The 20,039-nt window shown below is 41.5% G+C and overlaps 1 protein-coding gene and 1 pseudogene across 4 annotated transcripts in view; both read right to left on the bottom strand.

Annotated features, from left to right (window-relative positions):
• The window catches only part of Zcchc8 (zinc finger CCHC-type containing 8), a 33,112-nt gene extending 16,859 nt beyond the window's left edge, over nucleotides 1–16,253 (bottom strand). The window contains exons 1-9 of one of the 4 annotated variants that reach the window (XM_008839319.3): nucleotides 15,939–16,164; nucleotides 14,797–14,839; nucleotides 10,914–10,988; nucleotides 8,698–8,803; nucleotides 7,502–7,579; nucleotides 1,965–2,068; nucleotides 1,783–1,848; nucleotides 1,151–1,211; nucleotides 86–228 (exon numbers count right to left, since the gene is read on the bottom strand). In XM_008839319.3, the coding sequence (XP_008837541.1) occupies nucleotides 86–228; nucleotides 1,151–1,211; nucleotides 1,783–1,848; nucleotides 1,965–2,068; nucleotides 7,502–7,579; nucleotides 8,698–8,803; nucleotides 10,914–10,988; nucleotides 14,797–14,839; nucleotides 15,939–16,164 (902 nt within the window). Of the gene's footprint in view, nucleotides 1–85; nucleotides 229–1,150; nucleotides 1,212–1,782; nucleotides 1,849–1,964; nucleotides 2,069–7,501; nucleotides 7,580–8,697; nucleotides 8,804–10,913; nucleotides 10,989–13,629; nucleotides 13,763–14,796; nucleotides 14,840–15,938 lie in introns of those variants that run through there. The other 3 variants (XM_029566561.1, XM_017799724.2, XM_029566562.1) reach the window with 3 other exon arrangements.
• On the bottom strand, nucleotides 6,615–7,033 carry LOC108491145 (annotated as a pseudogene).
• Nucleotides 16,254–20,039: the final 3,786 nt, after the last annotated feature.

Raw genomic sequence — 20,039 nt, 5'->3', positions numbered from 1 at the left:
TATATTCTGATAGTCACCCTGAAGAGACACAACATGCACCAAATAAGAAAATGAAATGACATCCACTGGTAAAGGACAGAAGTACCTAATGACGCCTGGCTTGAATCTTCCAAACCTCTCTTCTACTTCCTCTGCATGGTATCGCTGCTGAAAATTCTGGCTGTTTGCCTCACCACAGGCATCCATATACTCTTTTCTCTTTTCACTTATTCGAGCAGCATTCCGAGGCTAAATCATAATGTTTGAAAAGAATGGTATAAAGAAATTCAGAATAGCTCAGATATGTAAGAATACTGACTTTTTTTTTTTGTTGTTGTTGTTGTTGTTTTTGAGACAGAGTCTCCCTGTAGCCCCAGCTGGCCTGGAACTCACTATGTAGACCAGGCTGGCCTTGAACTCACAGAGATCTGCCTGCCTCTGCCTCCCGAGTGCTGGGATTAAAGGCATGCACTACCACGCCCGGCAAGAATACTGACTTCTAAAAAATGTAAAGCAAACAGATTGTTTTAGTTTTAATGCATATGATAAGCAAAAAACAGGGCACACATTTTTGAAAAGCAAGGACATGCAATCACTTAAAAATTTTAACTCTTAGTATTATTAGAACCTAAAATTAACTTTTAGAATAACTGTCAAAAAATTAATTATCTCATTTCATTCATCTCACATACAGAGCACTGAGTTATTTTCTTAAAAAAATCCAATGCCCGCATAAAATAAAAATAATAAATATTAAAAAAATCCAATGTTGGGCTGGAGAGTTGGCTCAGTGGTTAAGAGCACTGACTGCTCTTACAGAGGACCCGGGTTCGATTCCCAGCAGTTCAATTCCCAGCACCCACATGGTGGCTATGGTCTGTCCTTAACTCCAGTTCCAGGGGAATCCGAAGCCCTCTTCTGACCTCCACGGCATTGAACGACATGGGTGCACTCACATACATGCAGGTAACACACTCGTACACATAAAATAAAAATAATAATAAATAAAATATTAAAAAAAATCCAATGTCTAAAAATATAAATTTGAAAGGTGAAGTTAAAGCACAAATGGGAGCAGCAAAGGAGGCTTGTCACATCATACAGCACCACAACATGGAACATCTGTCAACAAGCTCTGTTCAGAGATGTTTTTTAAAGGAGAGAAATTTACCATTGGACACTCCTTCATTTGATGTTCTTCAGAACCACAATTGAAACAGTGAGGCTTTGGCCTATTAAGTCAAAAAACAAAACAAAACAGAAACCCAAAGATTTTCATAATGTAAATGAATACATAAAAGCAAATCAATAAAATTCTAGATGTCAGCAGAGTATTAGAGCCACAAGAAAGCCAGTGGACCACTATCTGCAGTAAGGAGCACATCGATGTCTCTTGGACTCAGTTACTTAAGCAGCACTATGTAGTCTTTTAAGCAAGACCATTCTGTTCCTGAATATGTTACCTCCTGACTTTTTTCAGTGGTTAATAACAGAAGAATCAAAGCAAACAGATTATGAAGTTTCCTTTAGGTAAGAAGGCAGATGGTTATAAGACAGTAATCACACCGACAGCAATAATGACTTCTTTCCACCCTCCCAGGCACATTGGGTGTGAACCAATGAATTCTAAGAAATGATCAATTTAAACATTTAATATATACCTTTAGGTATCAGGATTCTAGTTCAATCTGTAATTTATATTAAACCAGCAATAAAGATATTAACTTCCAGAGTTGGAAAAGAGTTTATTGTTTTGTTATTAAAAAACAAAAAGAGTAAAACAAAACAACTCCCCACACAAACCTTTTTGCCTTTACTTGTATTTCTTGCCCTTCTAGAGAAACAATGTGGCTGAAGACTTGCTGGTACCTTTAGTGAATTTTATTAAGGAATAGTTATCATAGTCTGCAAAATTTGGTAAGCTTTTTTAAAGGTGAACTTAGTGGCAAGATGCATAAAAGATCTTCATTCACTATGTAGGATACTTGGGTATTTCCCATCCTTCGGTAAGCTGAGGGTTTTCATTTAGTAGCGGTTGCCCCAATTTATCAAGGCAAAAATTAGTAAAATACAGGACACTTCCTACAACCTGCAGAAAACAAGTCAAAAAATATTGCTATTTAAGCAGAAAAAAAAAAGACATTAAGTAATGTTAAGTCTATAATTACCTATGTTAACAATCTGATTTTGGATGAAGCTATTAGAAATAATGCCCTAGTTAACAGGAGCCAAATTCTGATGTGCAAATAAAAGCTAGACCCGAGTTTTTCCTCTGTATTGGATCATTACTATCAACTGTTCTTTCTTAAACAGAAGCTTCAACTCTCACGAGTCCCTCCAGTACCCCATTTGTGTGCAGCAAGACCCTTACATCCTACATTTATTGTTTCTATTTCCTTTGTTCCCATTTACCATATTCTTTTCCATCTGAGTTTTTGCAGAAATTTCATAGACAGTTGGGAAAAAAAAGCACAATGAATATTCACGTACCGTTCACCTATAATGAATAAATGTTAACAGCCCAATACTCCTCTGAGCATGACTCTTTATGTGTACATGCATGTGCCTGTGCATGCACACATGTTTTATTTAGCTATCTGAATCAATTGCAGACATCATGACACTTACTCTTTTTTTTTTTTTTTTTTTTTTGGTCTTTTTGAGACAGGGTCTCCTTGTAGCTCCAGCTGTCCTGGAACTCACTATGTAGACCAGGCTGGCCTTGAACTCACAGAGATCCACCTGCCTCTGCCTCCCAAGTGCTGGGATTAAAGGCGTGTGCCACCATGCCCGCCTGACACTTATTCATTCTTAAATGCTTCAGTATGAAGAATATTTTCCCAAAAACTACAATTCATGTGTGATGCCTAAGAAAACCACTAACCCTAATATCATTCATATCTATTCTACATTCATGTTTCTTTACCTTAAAAAGCTTTCTATAGGCTAGGTGTGATGGCGCATGCCTTTAATCTCACACAGCGAGTTCCAGCTGGGGCTACAAGGGAGACTCTGTCTCAAAAATACCAAAAAAAAAAAAAAAAAAAAAAAAAGCTTTTTATAGTTTTCCCCAAGCAGGATTTTTCCTATAAGGTTCTTATGTTATATTTAAATGTTTATCTCTATAGTCTCTTTTATCTAGAACATGCCCCTCCCTATCTTCAATGACACTGCCACTCTCCCTAGAACATCTCCAGTGATGCATTATTCTTGCCTAGGTGCTTAAGGAAGGAGCTACCCAAGGACCTCCCTGCAGCCTAAGTCAATGGGCAGCTGCCTCACTCAGCCCATTAGCAATGACACCACTCTTTCAGTTCTCTTGCTGCCTTATGGACCAAAAGTCTTTTCCCCCCTTGATTCCTCCATGTTCTATAGATTAGAGTGCCATAAAGCTCAGTCCTTAGTCATTTTTACTGTTACTTCCTGGGTGAGTCACCTAGACCCAAGGAGAGTATAAAATATAATTTCTATATTGATACCCCCCAAAGTAAGCTCTGATCCTTTCTTAATTGGATATTCAAGTGCCAACATGACACCTCTCTGGACATGTAAGATAGCTTTAAAATGGCACCGGAAGTTGGGTGTGGTGGCATCTGTGTTGAATTCCAGCACTTGAGAGGCTGAGATAAGAGGATCACAAATTCAAGGCCAGTCTGGGTTACACAGCAAGACCCTGTCTCCAAAATACAACAGCAGCAACAACAGAAAAAACCCAAAACAAAATGACAACAAATTCCCAGCCACCTCCAAACCTCCTGCTCTTCTGCACTTTCCACCACAGAAAGGGAGTAAGGGAATAACAGTCTTCCAGCTTCCTGGGCTGCTCTACTCATTTTCTTTTTGTCTTTTTTTTGTTGAGACAAGGTCTCCCTGTAGCCCCAGCTGGCCTGGAATGAGCTATGTAGAACAGGTTGGACTTGATCTCACAGAGATCTGCTTGCCCCTGTCTCCCAAGTGCTGGGAGTAAAGGGGGCATGCCACCACTATGCCTGGCCAGTATACAGAACTCTCTTGTTCTGCATCCAAGTCATGAACACATTTGATTAGTATGACTTCCCAAGAATATCTAGGCTCTAAGCACACACCACCATTACTAGCACTGTGGTCTCGGCTACCATTTTCTCCTGTAGGATTACACAATAGCTCTCTCTCTCTCTCTTTTGGGTATTTTTGAGACAGGGTCTCCCTACAGACCCAGCTGACCTGGAACTATAGACCAGGTTGGCCTCGAACTCATAGAGATTCTCCTGCGTCTGCCTCCCGAGTGCTGTGATTAAAGGCCTACACAACCATGCCCGGCCACAATAGTTTTCTTGCTGGCTTCTACAGGCAGCAGCTGCTGACATCTACTTTCCATAGAGAGCACAGTTCTAGTTCTTCAAGTCACTGAATGCCATTTTCACTACAGATCCTCAAATGGTTTCAATCTTAGACTAGAATCTGAAGCTTTTACTATGTTTTATAAGACAATGTAAGGATATAAATCATATGCTCTAGAATCTGGGAGGCTGGGTCTGAAACCATGGTTTTGTCACTTTCCCACTGGTAAGTCACTTAACTTTCCTTGTATTTCCTCCTCTGTAAAATGGGAACAGTGCCTTCATGAGTATTACCCATAATGAGCTTAGAACTTACCTAACAGCACTGGCTATACAGAAGTAATCTGAGTGCTGGCTGCTGCTCTGGGAGGTCTAATTCTCTTTTCTATTTACCCTCTGAGTATACCTCACTCAAAATTCAGCCTCACTTACTCCCTCAAATTCATCCAGACCTTGGCTTACACAGGTTGTCACCAACAACTCACTATTCAAATCACCCACCACTGAGCTGGAGGGATGGCACAGCCGTTAAAGGCTAAGGCTAACAACCAAAACGTCAAATCACCCACCCCACAGTTACTCTATCATCACCCCACTCCCACAAACCCAGCAGTACTGGGGACTGAATTCAGGGCATTATATATGCTAGGCAAGTATAAGTATACAACTGAGTTGTATGCCCAGGCCTTTCTTTACTTATAGAGGTAGGACTTCACTAAGTTACCTAGGCTGCCCTTGAATTTATTCTGTATAGGTCTTAAAATTTCAATCTTTTTGCCTCAACCTCCCAAGTAGCATCCTGCCATATCCATGCATCCATCCATCCACACACTCACATGCACACACACAGACACACACATATATTTATTCAGTACTGAGGATTGAACCCAGAGTCTCATGCATACTAGGCAAGCACATTACCACTGGTCTATATCCCCAGTTCTCTCTCTCTCTCTTTTTTTTTTTTGGTCTTTTTTGAGACAAGGTCTCCCTGTAGCCACAGCTGGCCTGGATTTTCTAATGGAGACCAGGCTGGCCTTGAACTCACAGAGATCTGCCTGCCTCTGCCTCCCAAGTGCTGGGATTAAAGGCATGTGCCACCAGTTCTCAGTTTTTTTAAAAGCACTACATCTTCCACTAAACTGTTATTTAAACAGGACCTGGACTTTATCCACCCCCCCTCCCCCTTTTTTTTTTCCATTGCCATGTCTTTGGAACCTATGCACAAAGCAGCATTCAGTAACAATAGTATTTGTACAAGGGCTAAACTGATAAACATAGCAAATTCTCAATTTCTAGGCAAATGTCACTTTAAATCCTATAACTTTTAAGTTGGAAGAGAAATGAAAGTTTCCTAGTTAAATTCAGCAATCTTTCTTTAAGCCAGGTATGGTGGTTAATTCCTGTAATTCCAGCATTTCAAAAGCTAAGGCAGGAGAACTGCTGTAAGTTTGAGGATAACCTAGATTACAGAATGAGTCCTTGTCTCATTAAACATAGAATCAGAGCCAGTGAGATAGCTCAGAGGGTTAAGTCACTTGCCAAGGCTGACATCCAGATTTCAATATCCAGGACCCACATAGCGGAAGGAGAGAAACTACTGAATACTGTTCTCTGACCTCCATATATGTGCTATGGTGCATGTACGCACACAAATGCACACACATTCAAATTTAAAAAAATAAACAAACAAATAAATAAATGTAATAAAAAATGAGCTCCCCAACTAGAAACAAAAACAAGAAAAACTTTATAATTTTTTGCAGTGTTCCAGATGAAACCCAGGACATCACACATGTTAGCTAAGTGTTCTGTCTGAGCCATACTCACAGCCTAGCTTTTGTTATTCTATGTGGTGTGATAAACTGAGTGCAATAAAATGTGAGTGCAATAAACTCAGCAACTACTGCTGAGTTTATTGGGATACAGGATTCCTTTCAAGTCTTTGCAATAGATTTATGTCTTTAAAATTAGGGTTACCAGCAGGGGACAACAGCACGAAAACCAGTCTTCCTTTAATAGAATCCAAGACTAATACCACCTTTTTCTTTGGGGTGAGGGTGGATATATATATATTTTTAAAGCTGTAAAAATGATTTGATACCAATGAATTTTGCAAAGGTACTGGAAAGGCCTAAATGTAGGTTTTCCCTGTTAAACTTTTTTTTTTTTTTGGTCTTTTTGAGACAGGTCTTCCTGTAGCCCCAGCTGTCCTGGAACTCACTATGTAGACCAGGCTGGCCTTGAACTCACAGAGATCCACCTGCCTCTGCCTCCCAAGTGCTGGGATTAAAGGCATGTGCTACTATGCCTGGCTTTTTTTTTTTTTTTTTTTTTTTTTTTTTAATAGAACAAGCTGTGGTTTTTATGACTTAGAAAAACCTCATGGTTATTTCGCTTTCTGACTCTGTGCTTGTGCCTTCAACACTTTCATAATGATTTTCTGCTCCTCAATATGGAAAGCACGCTTGATCCTGTCACCAACACATTTAGTACACAGAGAACCACCATAGGCCCTGCTGACATGTTTTTTTGTTTTGGACAATCTCATGAGGACTTAGGTCTTAGAGCATGAACCCCTTGAAGTCTGCCCAGGCACACACCACATGCAGATTTTGGTGCTTTCCCAACCTTCTTGGTATAAAGGTAAACAATCCAGGGGTTCGGGACAGCCTAGTTTTGTTACAGGCTGTGTTGTAGGAAAGCCTACGATGGTTTGTCAAACACTAGACCATTCTGAGCGCCTAAAAACACCATCCCTGGAAGTGGAAAAGTGCTTTTTCTTTATTCAATTTCTTTTTTGGTCTTTTGGAGACAGGGTCTCCCTGTAGCCCCAGGTGGCCTGGAACTCACTATATAGACCAGGCTAGCCTTGAACTCACAGAGATCTGCCTGCCTTTGCCTCCCAAGTGTTGCTCCACCATGCCCATCTTTTATTCAAATCTTAAAGGTAAGCATGAAGAGGCGGATTAAGATGAAGACAAATCTTGCAAAGAAAATCAACTGTGTCCTCATGGCACAATGCAGTAACTACTAAAGAGCAAATGATAACGTTTACAGGATGAAGTTGCTGTTTATAACAACACCAACAAAAAATGCTGTGATCCTATGATGATGTATGACCATACCACCTAATCATCTAAATGCTACCGAACTGACAGAACACTTGCAGAATTAAAAAAAAAAAAAAAGTCCAAACTTACACTAAATGCTTCTTTGCTGTTTTTAATGTCACATGCTTCTTCCACTTTATGGTCCTCTTCTAACACAACACTGGATGGCTAATACAATGAGAAACACATTACAAAAGAGTAACACATTAGGAACAACACAGAATTTCAAACTTTCACTTAATATACATCAATAAGACATAAAAATTCTGACTTTGCCCTTGTCATAATTAGAATGAGTTTAGAAGGTAAGAATATTTAGTAATATTTCACAAATTGGAAAACTGAAAAACACATAAAAAAGACTACATCTTTTGATGTATTAGAAAATGTTAAAGCTTTTGTGCTAATAAGTATTGTTAATAAGATATCCAATGCTTAGCCGGGCATAGTGGTGCATGCCTTTAATCCCAGCATTCAGGAGGCAGAGGTAGGTGGATCTCTGTGGAGGTCAACCTGGTCTACATAGTGAGACCCTGTCTCAAAAGCAAACAAACAAACAAAAAATGAACCCCAGAACAAAACTAGCATGGTAAGTTTGAAAAAAAAGATAACCAGAAAGATTAAAAATATGTGTATCTTAATATTACTGGTCAGTATCAATAACCTTATAGACCTCAAGCCACTGCAAAATTCTGCAGTAAATATACAATAAATACCTAAATAGACACCATCTAGTATGAATTTTTATTTTATTATTATTATTATTTTTGTTTTTTTTGAGACAGGTCTCCCTATAGCCCCAGGTGTCCTGGAACTCACTATGTAGACCAGGCTGGCCTGAACTCACAGAGATCCGCCTGCCTCTGCCTCCCAAGTGCTGGGACTATAGGTCAGAGTAGGGCATGGGGGGGCAGGATGGCTTTCATATTGCTCTCTGCTTAGTTTCCCTGAGACAGGATCTCTTGTTTCTGCAACTCTGGCTTGTGCACATTAAATGCTCCTACCCACTGAGCCACCTTGTTAGTTCAAGAAGTCAGCTCTTTCAAACCTGATGTGTATAAATTTGCTCTTAAGATTTTTGCCTAAAACCATGTGTACAAGTTAGGAAATGGGAAGAAAGTCCCTAATTTCAGGTGTAGCCAGTTTTGACTACCCCTGACCAAAGGAGCCTCAACCAAAAGAAAGCCAGGTGGAATATGGGAAGGCATGATCTTCATCATTTTGGCTTTGATTCAAGCAAAGGTAGCAGTGAAAAACATAGCCTTCAAGTCTTAAATTTAAAATACCTGGGGTAAAAGACTAAAGGAAGTCTTTTCCACATCATTTTTTTGCTGTTCCTCAAATCTTTTTACTAAATTTGATACAAACTCCTCTATTTCTTGGTGATACTGCCTGTAGGAGAGGATAGAAAGACAAAATGGTTAGAATCCAGACAGAGGAAAGAATGTAACAAACTGAAGTCTTTACCAGGAAGATGTCTAGTCAGTTTTGCTACTTTGTTTTTCAGCATTCCTATCACTGACTTTGTAACACTCAGGAAGCTGCTCCTTAGGAGTCTATACATTGTTGCAGCATTAAGAAAGCCATATTCTGTAACCTAACAGTGTGCCATAGAACCTCTGCCAACAGCTATGAAAACAATAAGCATATTTACTTATAAATTCTATTCTTGGCCTGGTGCACATCTTTAATCCTAGCACTTGGGAGGCAGAGGCAGAGGCAGAGGCAGAGGGATCTCTGAGTTCAAGGCTGGCCTGGTCTACATAGCAAGTTCCAGGCCAGCTGGGGCTACAGGGAGATGCTGTCTCAAAAATTACCAAGTAATAATAATAAAGAAAAAAATAAACAGTAGCAATAAATTCTATTCTTAAATTTTAATAGATGCTACATGAAAATGGCTCAAAATTCAAATGAAAAGCGAGGCATGCTAGAGCACTCCAGTAATCTCAGTATTTGGGAGCAGAACCAGGAGGACTGCTTACAAGCTCAGGCTCTATCTCAAAAATCAACAAATGAACAATGAAATCCATGAGCAATAGAAGCTCTATGACATGAAGGCTCCCATCCATCTCCTCACTATTTCTGGAAAATGAGGGGACCCAATGTGTCCGGTTCTTTGCACATCCTCCTTCTTGACTATGAAGGTGCATATAAGGAAATATACATTTAATATGAAACAAGAAAAAACAATACCATAGTGTTTTTCAAGAAAATAAAACAAAGGTCTACTTTGTTTAGCCCTCTAGGTCAAGAATCACACAATCAAGTATTCTGTAGCGCTCCCTTCAGGAGGTGTCAGTCTAGTTACGCTGAATGGGGCAGCCACCAAATCTCAGACATGGCTTCCTTTTCACTGACTTGACCTCCAGGTCTTTCTAATCCTAGCATTCTAAGATTTCTGAGAACAAAATGACAGAAGAATGGTGCTGAAATCAACTAGAGAAGCTAGAACAGATATTGTTCTAATTAAGGGATAATGGGTCAGGTGTGTCCTGCATCTTGCTGGGGCTGTGTTCATCACCCAACTACCCCTATCTCTCAAAGTCTTGGGTTCCACTTTTGATGCTAAGTAGGCTATGGGCCTGACATTTTCCTTTGTCTTCTTTTGCACAGCCAGTACATAAAATAATAGGACGAATGCTTAGGTGGGGGCAAGCAACTGTCTGAAGTGTCTATGGCAGTGCTCTGAGGGAGACAAAGCAAGGCCTCAAACCACTTCAGAATAATCTAGTGAGCACTGTAGGAATGCAGTCTCCTAAACTCAAGCATGCCGGAAGGCTTGCAATCATCAAGTTCTGCCATTGACAAAATAGTCATGTGGTTAGGATTCAAAGAGAGCCACCACTAACGTTATTATTGCTGCTGCTGTTGCTATTATGGTGGCAGTGTTGTTGTTTTTTTATGTGTATGAGTGTATTGCCTGCATGTAGGTCAGTGCACCCGTGTTGTACAATGCCCACGGAGGTAAGAAGAGGCTGTTGGATCCCTTGGGACTGGAGTTACAGACAGCTGTTAGCTACCATGTGGGTGCTGGGATTTGAACCCGGGTCTTCTGCAAGAACAACCAGTGCTCTTAACCGCTCTTGGGTGCCTGTAGTTACACTGTTTCTCAGTAAGAAAACTAACAGGTTCTGTGGCTGCCCAGGTTCATAGATGTAGGACTTCAGATTCAAATTCAAGGGTATGTAACTCTTATATCTTTGCTCAAAATCATTATCTCTCATACTTTAACCCCAAAAGCTAGCAAAACAGCTCAGGGGTAAAGGTGCATGCTGCAAAGCCTGACAACCTGAGCCCTATCCACTAGACTCACAATGATGGAAGAAAACTCCCTCGAGTTGTCCTGATCTCTACAACATTGTGCAATGGCACGTGCACCCACCCCAACAACAAAATGTAATAAATTTTAAAAAATGATCCAAATACAAATGAAAACAGTATACCACAGAAACCATTGCTTCATAAACACATTAATACATATTTAAGAAATAGAAAAACTTACTTTGAAATAGCATTGTTCATAAATAGAATTTGTAATAAAGGTCCATCTATCTTAGTATTGTTCACCAGTATCCCACTAAAACAGAAGTTAAACATATTCTTAGATAACATAAGCACAATACATAGCCTTTACAAGCATGTAAGTTTTATGATTACAACTGCTTTAGCCTCCCAAGTCCTGGATCATTGATGTACACCACCACACCTGGCTAACTTTTATAATTCTTAAGTATTAAAGACCATATTTTACAAATAATACACAAGGGCTGGAGGCAAAGTGTAGTGATTGCCTAGCACATGCAAGGCCTTCAGGTTCAATCCCTAGCACACACACAAAAAGACCAAGAACCAATAAGAACTCTCGTTTTCTCAAGCAAAATCTGAGTTTTCATCAATTCTACCTCCTTTAGTGGTTTTAACAGGAGGTATCTCTTTTGTGTGTGAGATTTATGTGTTTTTGTAGGTGCATGTGTACGTGTGGAGGCCAGAGGTCAAAGTCAAGGTGTCGTCCTCAACTGCTCTCCAGTTTATTCTTTACGTATCTATTTTTATTTTGGTGTGTGTTTTGCCTGTGTGTATTTAAATGCACCTGTGTCTGCTGTGGCTTACTTTTTGCTAGGTTCTCTCACTGAACCTGAATCTCCTTGATTAGCTACACTGGCTTGGCCTGTGAGGATCAGGGATTCTTCTAGTGCTGCAATTACAGATGACTGGCAGCACTTTATGAGTGCTGGGGATCATAAGCCAGGTCTTCGAGGTTGTGCTGCAAACACTTCAACCACTGAGCTATGTCCATCAGTCCCAGAAGTTACCTATTAACATTAAAAAAAGATTCACAAAAAACTAAGAACTACAGGCAATCTTTTAGGTTTTTAAAAAAGATTTACTTTTACTTTATTCATGTGCACGTGTGTATGTCTATGTGGAGGTATGTGCATGTCAGTGTTGGTGCTCACAGAGGTCAGAAGAGGACATCAGATCCTTAGAAGCTGGAGTCACAGGTGGCTATGAACACCCCCTGGTGAGTGCTAGGAACTGAACTGGGGTCTTCTTGAAAGGGCAGTAAGAACTAACCACTGAGCAATCTCTCCGACCCCAATCTGTTTTTAACCAAAGTTTCTTTACCTAGGGGCTAGTTTCTTCACAAATCAGGGGAGCAGGGGAGAAGATAAGCCATCAGGTTACAAGAATATAGTTCTAAAAGTTTCTGAATTTGGCTAGAAAGTATAAAGGGAAAAAACCCTCACACTTCATAAACAGAAGTCTCTTAGAGGGCAAACCTATATTGCATTAACTATCAAAAATCCAAAATTAACAGAATTTGCAAAGTGTAGGTAGAAGGATCAAGAGTTCAAGGCCATCCTCAGCTACAAAATCATGTAGGAGGTCAGTATTTTAAAAAGAGAAGTATGAGCTTAGTAGGGTGGTGCACACCTTTAATTCCAGTACTCAGGAGGCAGAGATAAGCAGATCTCTGTGAGACTGAGGGCAGCCAGGTCTGTACAGTGAGTTCCAAGTCAGCTGGGGCCAGGGAGATCCTGTCTCACCCCACCCCCCCAAAAAAGAGGGGTGCGAGATGGATCAGCAGTTCAGAGCACTGGCTATTCCTGCAGAGCACCAGGGTTTAGTTCCCAGCTTCCATGGGCATTGTATGACATGGGTGTTCTTAGATGCATGCAGGCAAAATGCTCCTACATACAAAAATTTAGAAACTACATTAAAAAAAAAAAGAAAAGAAAAAGGTAATGACTGGGTGTGGTGGTGCACTCAGGAGGCTGAGGCAGGAAGATTGCCCCCAGCTGAAGTTAAGCCTGGGCTATACAGTGAGTTCTAGGCAAGCATGACCTACTGTCATGAGAGACCTTGTCTTTAAAAAAAAAAAAAAAAAAAAAAAAAAGCTGGGGATGTGGCTCAGTTGATAAGAGCGCTTATCTAGCATGCATGTGCTAATCCTGGCACCACATAAAACCAGGTGTGGGGGCTGGAGCGATGGCTTAGTGGTTAACAGCACTGACTGCTCTTGCAGAGGACCCAGGTTCAGTTCCCAGCACCCACATGGCGATTAACAGCTGCCTCTAAGTCCAGCTCCGGGAAATTTCGACACCTTCTTCTAACCTCCCCCAGCATTGCAAGATACCAGTGCACTTACACGCATGCAGGTAATACACTCATACACATCAAATAAAAATAAATCTTAAAACAGGTGTGGCATCACATGCTTGTAATACCAAGACTTAAGAGGAAGAGCAGAAGGATCAAAAGTTCAAGGTCATCACAGCTACTGGGTGAACTCTAGGATAGCCTGAGCTACATGAGACCCTATCTGAAAATTTAGAACTATGTAGTCACAGTTACTCACACTAGAAACAAAAACAAAAAATGCACAGGGCAACTTCCCAATTCCAAAGCCTAAAAATACCATTTCAGTTGAACATGGTCACTCTTAGCTGTAATTCCAGCACTTGGAAGGCTAAAGCAGGAGGTATGCCACAAGTTTGAGAGCAGCCTGGGCTACACAGACCCTGTTGAAAGAGCGAAATAGAGAATGAGGAAAAAAGGGAGCAGGAGGAAAAGAAAATAAGGGAGAGAGTGAGCAAACCAATCAAGCATTCCACACAAGTCAGTACTTAAGTAATTTAGATTTAGTAACATTAAATTTATATTGAAAGACACCAGCATTTACTCTATTTGTTAAAACCAGATGTGTTAATACAAACCTATATACTGTACTTTTTCGAAAGCATACTACTTTTTCTTCTAAAATGCTGTATCTTGCCAGGCTTGGTGGCATCAGGCTGTAATCCTAGCAATTGGGAAGTAGAGGCAGGAGGATCAGTAGTTCAGGGTCATCTTCTAATACACGGTAAGCTGAGGCCAGTCTGGGCTACAATGAGACCCTGTCTCAACAACACAAAATGAAAAAATGAATAAGCAGAAATGTTATACCTGGCATTGTGTCTATTTAAAAATACACATTGTGTCTATTTTAAACAGTGTAAATAATGCTCATGTGGTGGCTCGCACCTGTAATCCCGGCACTTAGAAGGCTGAGGTACAAATTTTAAGGCCAGTCTGGGCTACCTAGTAAGTTCCAAGCCAGTTTGGGTTATAAAGTGAGTTCTTATTTCAATAAACCAAAAGATAGACCCTTCTCAAAACTGTAAATAAATCAGCTAGACTATAAACTTAAACCCCCCAAGAAATGTTTCCTAAATAGGAACAACTGGGTCTACAACTTGCCTTTTCCAGTCAGTAAAAATTTTCTGGCTTGTAGTCACAAGAGTGACCCAGTAAGTCTGGTTAAAATGTTTAATGTGGCCCATGCCTTTAATCCCAGCACTTGGGAGGCAGAGGCAGGCGGATCTCTGTGAGTTCAAGGCCAGCCTGGTCTACATAGTGAGTTCCAGGACAGCTGGGGCTACAGGGAGACCCTGTCTCAAAAAGACTGGAAAAAAAAAAAAAAAAAAAAAGTTTAATGTGGGGCTGGAGAGATGGCTCAGCAGTTAAGAGCACTGACTGACTGCTTTTGCAGAGAACCCGGGTTTGATTCCCAGCAACCACATGGCTGCTATGAATTGTCCTTAACTCCAGTTCCAGGGGAATCCGAAGCCAGGTGCACTCAAATACATGCAGGCAATACACTCATACTTTTATTATATAAAATAATAAATAAAATATTTTTAAAATTGTTTAATGCACATACCAGTATTCATTTTACCCCCATAAGTCAAGAATAAAGAACCATTACTACACTTTTCACAATATTCTGAGTAAATGTCAATGATGCCCAAATCCAATACACTTTTTACAAAAATACTATGATTACTCTTAATATCCAGATAAACAGCAAGGTGCAACTTTGTTGTAATTTCAAGATCTCATACCTGGGTCTGGTCAGAATGTTCAATTTTCTTTTAAGTTCTTGATGTTATTACTTGTTAAGGAATATTGGTCCTCATTAAACACAATTATGCAGGCTATAAAACTCAACCACAACAACTGTCACTTTTGTCATCAGAATGCTATAAACGGAAAGGACTTGAAAGTGTTTTGAGGATGATACACTGAGCACATGTTTCTTTGGAGGGTAAAACAACTGGGCCCTGAAACCACAATACAGTTTTCATCCCTTTGAAGAACCAGTAGTTTGAAAGAGTCTAACTGGGACAAACCAAAACGTTAGACAATGGTATCCCTGAAGAAAGTTGAAATAGCCAATTAGGAAAAATTTCCATGTCAAAGCATCATGGTATGTGATAAAGGCAATATACTAAGCTGTTAACAAGAATGCAGGATTCAATCTTCGGCACAATCCTTTCAACTTTCTAGTCTTTTACAAGTTTTCCTAATAGCATAGTATCATGAAAAAAAAAACAAAAACTTCACCCTCAAAAGCTGATCTACCAACAACTCCTAGGGCTCTTTACAAATTTAAAAGGAAAGTTACCTGAACCAAAGTTACCTGCGATTGGAAATTTTGAAAACCTAAGAATGGGAGCTCATACTAGTGGCTTTTCATACAAATCCAGAAAATCTGTAAACATGACTAAAGTCAAACGAAAATCTGGCGCGTTTCCGCCAAAGCACTGCAATGCAAGCTAGCTCAAGGTGAAGAACTCTAAAATTAAGCCCTTAATTACGCAATTACCATGCTCCAATTCTTTAAGGCATCACAGCAGGCCCACTGCATTCTGCCCCCCCCCCAATCCCATTCCAGGCTGCGAATCCGGGGTCTTTTAACAGACCACAACTGTCTCAACTCAAGCTTGGCTGCAAAACAAACAGGGTAAGGACCGCAGAGAGAAGGGGAAAGGGGAAGGGTCGTGTGCAGTCCAACAGTTAAGCAGTCTAAAACTACCCTAAACCCCAGGAACGGATTGGGGCCAGGAGAGGTCTGAGTACAGCGCCCCCGGCCCAGCGGGAGCAAGGACTCGGAATTCTGCCCCCTTGGAATTTCCGTAGCGGGCGCTGGGCAGCGCTCGGTCCCCCGTCCCGGATGACAGGGCCCAGCGAGCCGGAAGGATATTCTCGGCGCGGAGTTGCCGGATGGTTTCCTCGCAGTGCCGAAGCTGCTCCCGCAGCTCCGCGTCGCCAACTCCATTCTCGTTGTCCTCCCCATCTCCCCTCTCCTCCTCCTCCTCCTCTGCTTCCTCGTCCTTGAAGCGGGCGTGAACCGGCTTCGGGGTCGACTCCTCCTGAGGGTCAAACGCCTCGAATAGCTCCAAGTCCCCAAAATCCACCTCAGCCGCCATCTTGCGTTGTGGGAAAGATCGGAGAAGAGGCGGGGCAGGCCTCCGGGCTGGGGGCGAAGGTTGGAGGGCGGTGCCGCCCTTCCAGGCTGGGGCTGCGCGGAGCCACTCTGCAGGCTTTTCTCCAAAGGCAGGCCGCCGAAGCCGCTTCGGGGCGGGACCAGCCTCGAGACTACAGCTCCCAGAATGCCACGGCCTCTCTCATGCCCACTTCCGACATTGCCTGGGAGCGTGGCATCCTGGGATATGTGGTTTCTAAGTGACTCAACTCATTGTTTGCCTTGCGTATTGGGATTGAGCCTTTTAGACACGGATCCGAATGAGTGAAAACAATATGGATTGTCCCGGTTAGGCAGCAGCCAAAGCTGAAGAATCAAGAGTCCGACTCATGGCCTACGACAAGCTGTGGTGTATGTACTCAACAGCAAAAAGGAATTCTAGATTTGCTGCAGGCTACGTTTGGAATCTTAGACAAGCCACTTTAGTTACTGGACTTTTTTTCATTTTTAAATGTAAAATTAGCTAGGTCATTATACTGTTTTAGATTTGTCTGATGAGGTTTTTGTGATTCCATCGTTCATTCAGTAACATTTATTCTCGACTTTTTAATGTGTCAGGCACTACTCTGGGACCAAGTAATAAAAATTTTTGCTCTCCTAAAGCCGGTAGTTAAGAATGAGAAAATACCATAATTATTTTTTAAAAATATTTTATTATTTTTATTTTATGTGTATGAGTGTTATGCCTGCATGTAAGTGCACCCGTGTTGCGCAATGCCAGCAGAGGACAGAAGAGGCTGTCGGATCCCCTGGAACTGGGGTTACAGTTAGCTGCCATGTGGGTGCTGGGATCCAAAGCCAGAAGAGGCTGTCGGATCCCTTGGAACTGGAGTTACAGACAGTTATTAGCTGCCATGTGGGTGCTGGGATCCGAACCCAGGTCTTCTGCAAGAACAGCCAATATTCTTAACCGCTGCGCTCCATCCCTCCAGCCCGGAAAATACCATAATTATATGTACATTCATTTGAAAAACACGCGAAATTATACATGTTTGACAAAGAAACAATAGTCAGGCCATCTTGACTATAGAAACATCCTAAGAAACATATAGTCAGAAACTCAAGGCCATCCTCAGAGACATAGCGAGTTCAAGTTGAGCCTGTGCTACAGAAGACTCTGAGAGTCCCAATCTCTAAGGGAAGGGAACTTGAACTGAAAGGTGAAAGATTAAATAGGTAAAATTGGTGTCCACAGTATAGAGAGAATGAAGATCCTCCAAGGCTGTCAAACAGACCTGTGTGGTGTGGGAGGCAAAGTAGAGCAAGCTGAAATTGGAACATTAAGCCAGTACTCCTAGACTGCCTACTATGTGCAGGTCCAAGTCTTGATTGGCTTGGAACTCATCATGTACATCAGGCTGGCTTTGAACTCATAGAAATAACTGCTTCTGCCTCCAGAGTGCTGGGATTAAAGGCATGTGCCACAATGTCCAGCTAATTTTAAACAGATAGGATATTTGTGACCAGCAAATTTTCATTCTGATAAGATGGTCCTAATTAAAGAACAGAGAATAGCCTGAAAATGGAACAAGAACAAAATTTTGAGTTTAGCAGATGGAAATACTAAGCCTCGCATGGTGGCTCACACCTTTAAGTCCCAGCATTCGGGAGGCAGAGGCAGGCAGATTTCTGTGACTTCAAGGTCTACATAGTGAGTCAAAGGCCAGCTGGGCTACAAAAAGATCAATCAATCAATCTACCAACCAACTAATAAAAAATAAAAGTAGATAATACTAGCTGGCAGGGGTTGGGATGAAGATGGGTGTGGGATAAAGGTAAGGGTGGGATGTCCAAGACTGTAGCTCACTGGTAGAATCCTGAGTGAGGGTTTGCTCTCCAGCAGGAAAAGAGAGAGAAAAAAAGCAAACTTGGATTCCAGTAGTAATAATGGTGGGGAAAAAGAGTTTATATAAGTAGAGAATATTTAAAAGATAAAAGAGCAGAACTTATTAAGGGATAAAGATATGAAAGAAAAGGGGACAGTATATATTTCCCAGGATTCAAACTTAAACTGGTTGAATGGTCACTTGAAATAAACAATGGCATATGGAAAAGTTTGGGGAATACATGGTTCCATCTTAATGTGGTACCTTAAGGCCATAGAAAAGTAACTAAACCTGTGGAAAAATTCTTTTCTAGTTTAGTGGTGCTGGGTATTGAACCCAGGACCTCACATATGGTACTCAAGAGTTTGACCACAGTACCACAATCCCAGCCCAAGGCAGTTTTTGATGCATTTTTAGTTAGATGTGTGGTATATGTTGAGGGGGGGTAGGGGAGGGCGAGCAAATAGGGAAGGAGCCAAAAGACCAAGGAAAACCTCAAGTCCAGCAAGGCAAATAAACTTGGGGGAGTTACTTGCAGGAATATGAGTGCCTTGTGAGTGGTTCCAACACCAATGTCTCACCCCAATGTATTTACCTTATTTTTAGCATTTCAAAGGCTACATATATGAAGGGAAGTAACTGGAATCTCAGAGGGTTGTTAACTTTGTCTTTTTTGAGACAGGGTCTCCATGTAGCCACAGGTAGTCTGAAACTTGCTATGTAGACTGGGCTGACCTGGTCTCACAAAGATCCACCTGTCTCTGTCCCCTGAGTGTTGGGACTAAAGGTGTGTACCATCATGCCCAGCTCCTGGTAAGACTTTAAAGTTTTTTTGTGTATGTATGTCTTGCTGGCCTGTATGTAAATGCCATGTCATGCAAAGCCTGCAGAGGCCAGGAGTTGTTAGCCACCATGTGGGTGGTGGGAATTGAACATGGGTCCTCTAGAAGAGCAGCCAGTGCAGTGCTCTTAACCATTGAGCCACCTCTCCACTCCCATTGTAAGACTTTTGAGATAGGTCTTAGGCATTCTAGATTGTCCTTAACTATGTAGCTTCCTATGGGCTGTTTTATCATACGAGCTATATACATCCTCAGGCCCTTTGTGCTTGAGATAGTTTCAATCTGTAGTGCAGGCAGGCTGGACTCAAACTTGAGAAAATCCTCTCTGCCTTAGCCTACCTAGTGCTGGGATTCCAGCAGGTGTGAGCCACCACGCCTGGATTGAGACTTGTGACCCTCTTTTCCAAGAGGGAATGTTAAGCTGTATTATTAGTATATACCTATCTTGAATTGTCAATCTGTCATCTTATGTGTAATTATGTCATTCTGTGGGCCAAAGTTTGTAGGTCATCACTCTACTTCATGATGGTGGCAGTTACATCAAGAACGGAGAACATAGCTGGGTGTGGTGGTGCATGCCTTTAATCCCAGCACTTGGGAGGCAGAGGCAGGCTCTGTGAGTTCAAGGCCATCCTGGTCTACAAAGCTAGTTCCAGGCCAGCAGGGGCTACAGGGAGACCCTGTTTCAAAAAGATTGAAAAGCAGAAACAAAAACCAAAACCAAGAACAGAGAACATAGGAATAGCACAGACATATTGGTGGCTGTGCCTATTAGGGAATTGGATCTCTGGGTCAAGTTAAAGAGATGTTCTGAGCTAAAAGTTAACATTTGACTAGTTTTTGCCAACAAAGCTAGTCACCTGGGGCAAGAAAGTTCAATAGAGTACTTGTATCCATTGGATTGGCCTGGCTTGTGGCTATGTCTGTGAAGTACTTTATTGCTGACTGACGGGGGAGGGCCTAGTAGTTTCTCTGGGCAGGTAGGATTCGGAGGTATAGATAGGCAAGCTGGGAAGCAGCATTCCTCAGTGGTCTCTGCTCCCGTTCCCACCAGACTTCCCTCAAAGACTGTACCTCAGAAATGTAAGGTAAAATAAACTCCTTCATCTCCAAACTGTTTTGTGTTACAGCAACAGAAAAGCAAACTAAAG

The sequence above is a fragment of the Nannospalax galili genome, unplaced genomic scaffold (assembly GCF_000622305.1).
Source record: "Nannospalax galili isolate Female #2095 unplaced genomic scaffold, S.galili_v1.0 scaffold218, whole genome shotgun sequence".
Lineage (NCBI taxonomy): Eukaryota > Metazoa > Chordata > Mammalia > Rodentia > Spalacidae > Nannospalax > Nannospalax galili.
The sequence above is the reverse complement of the archived record's forward strand: the minus strand, read 5'-3'. Positions and strand labels throughout refer to the sequence as shown.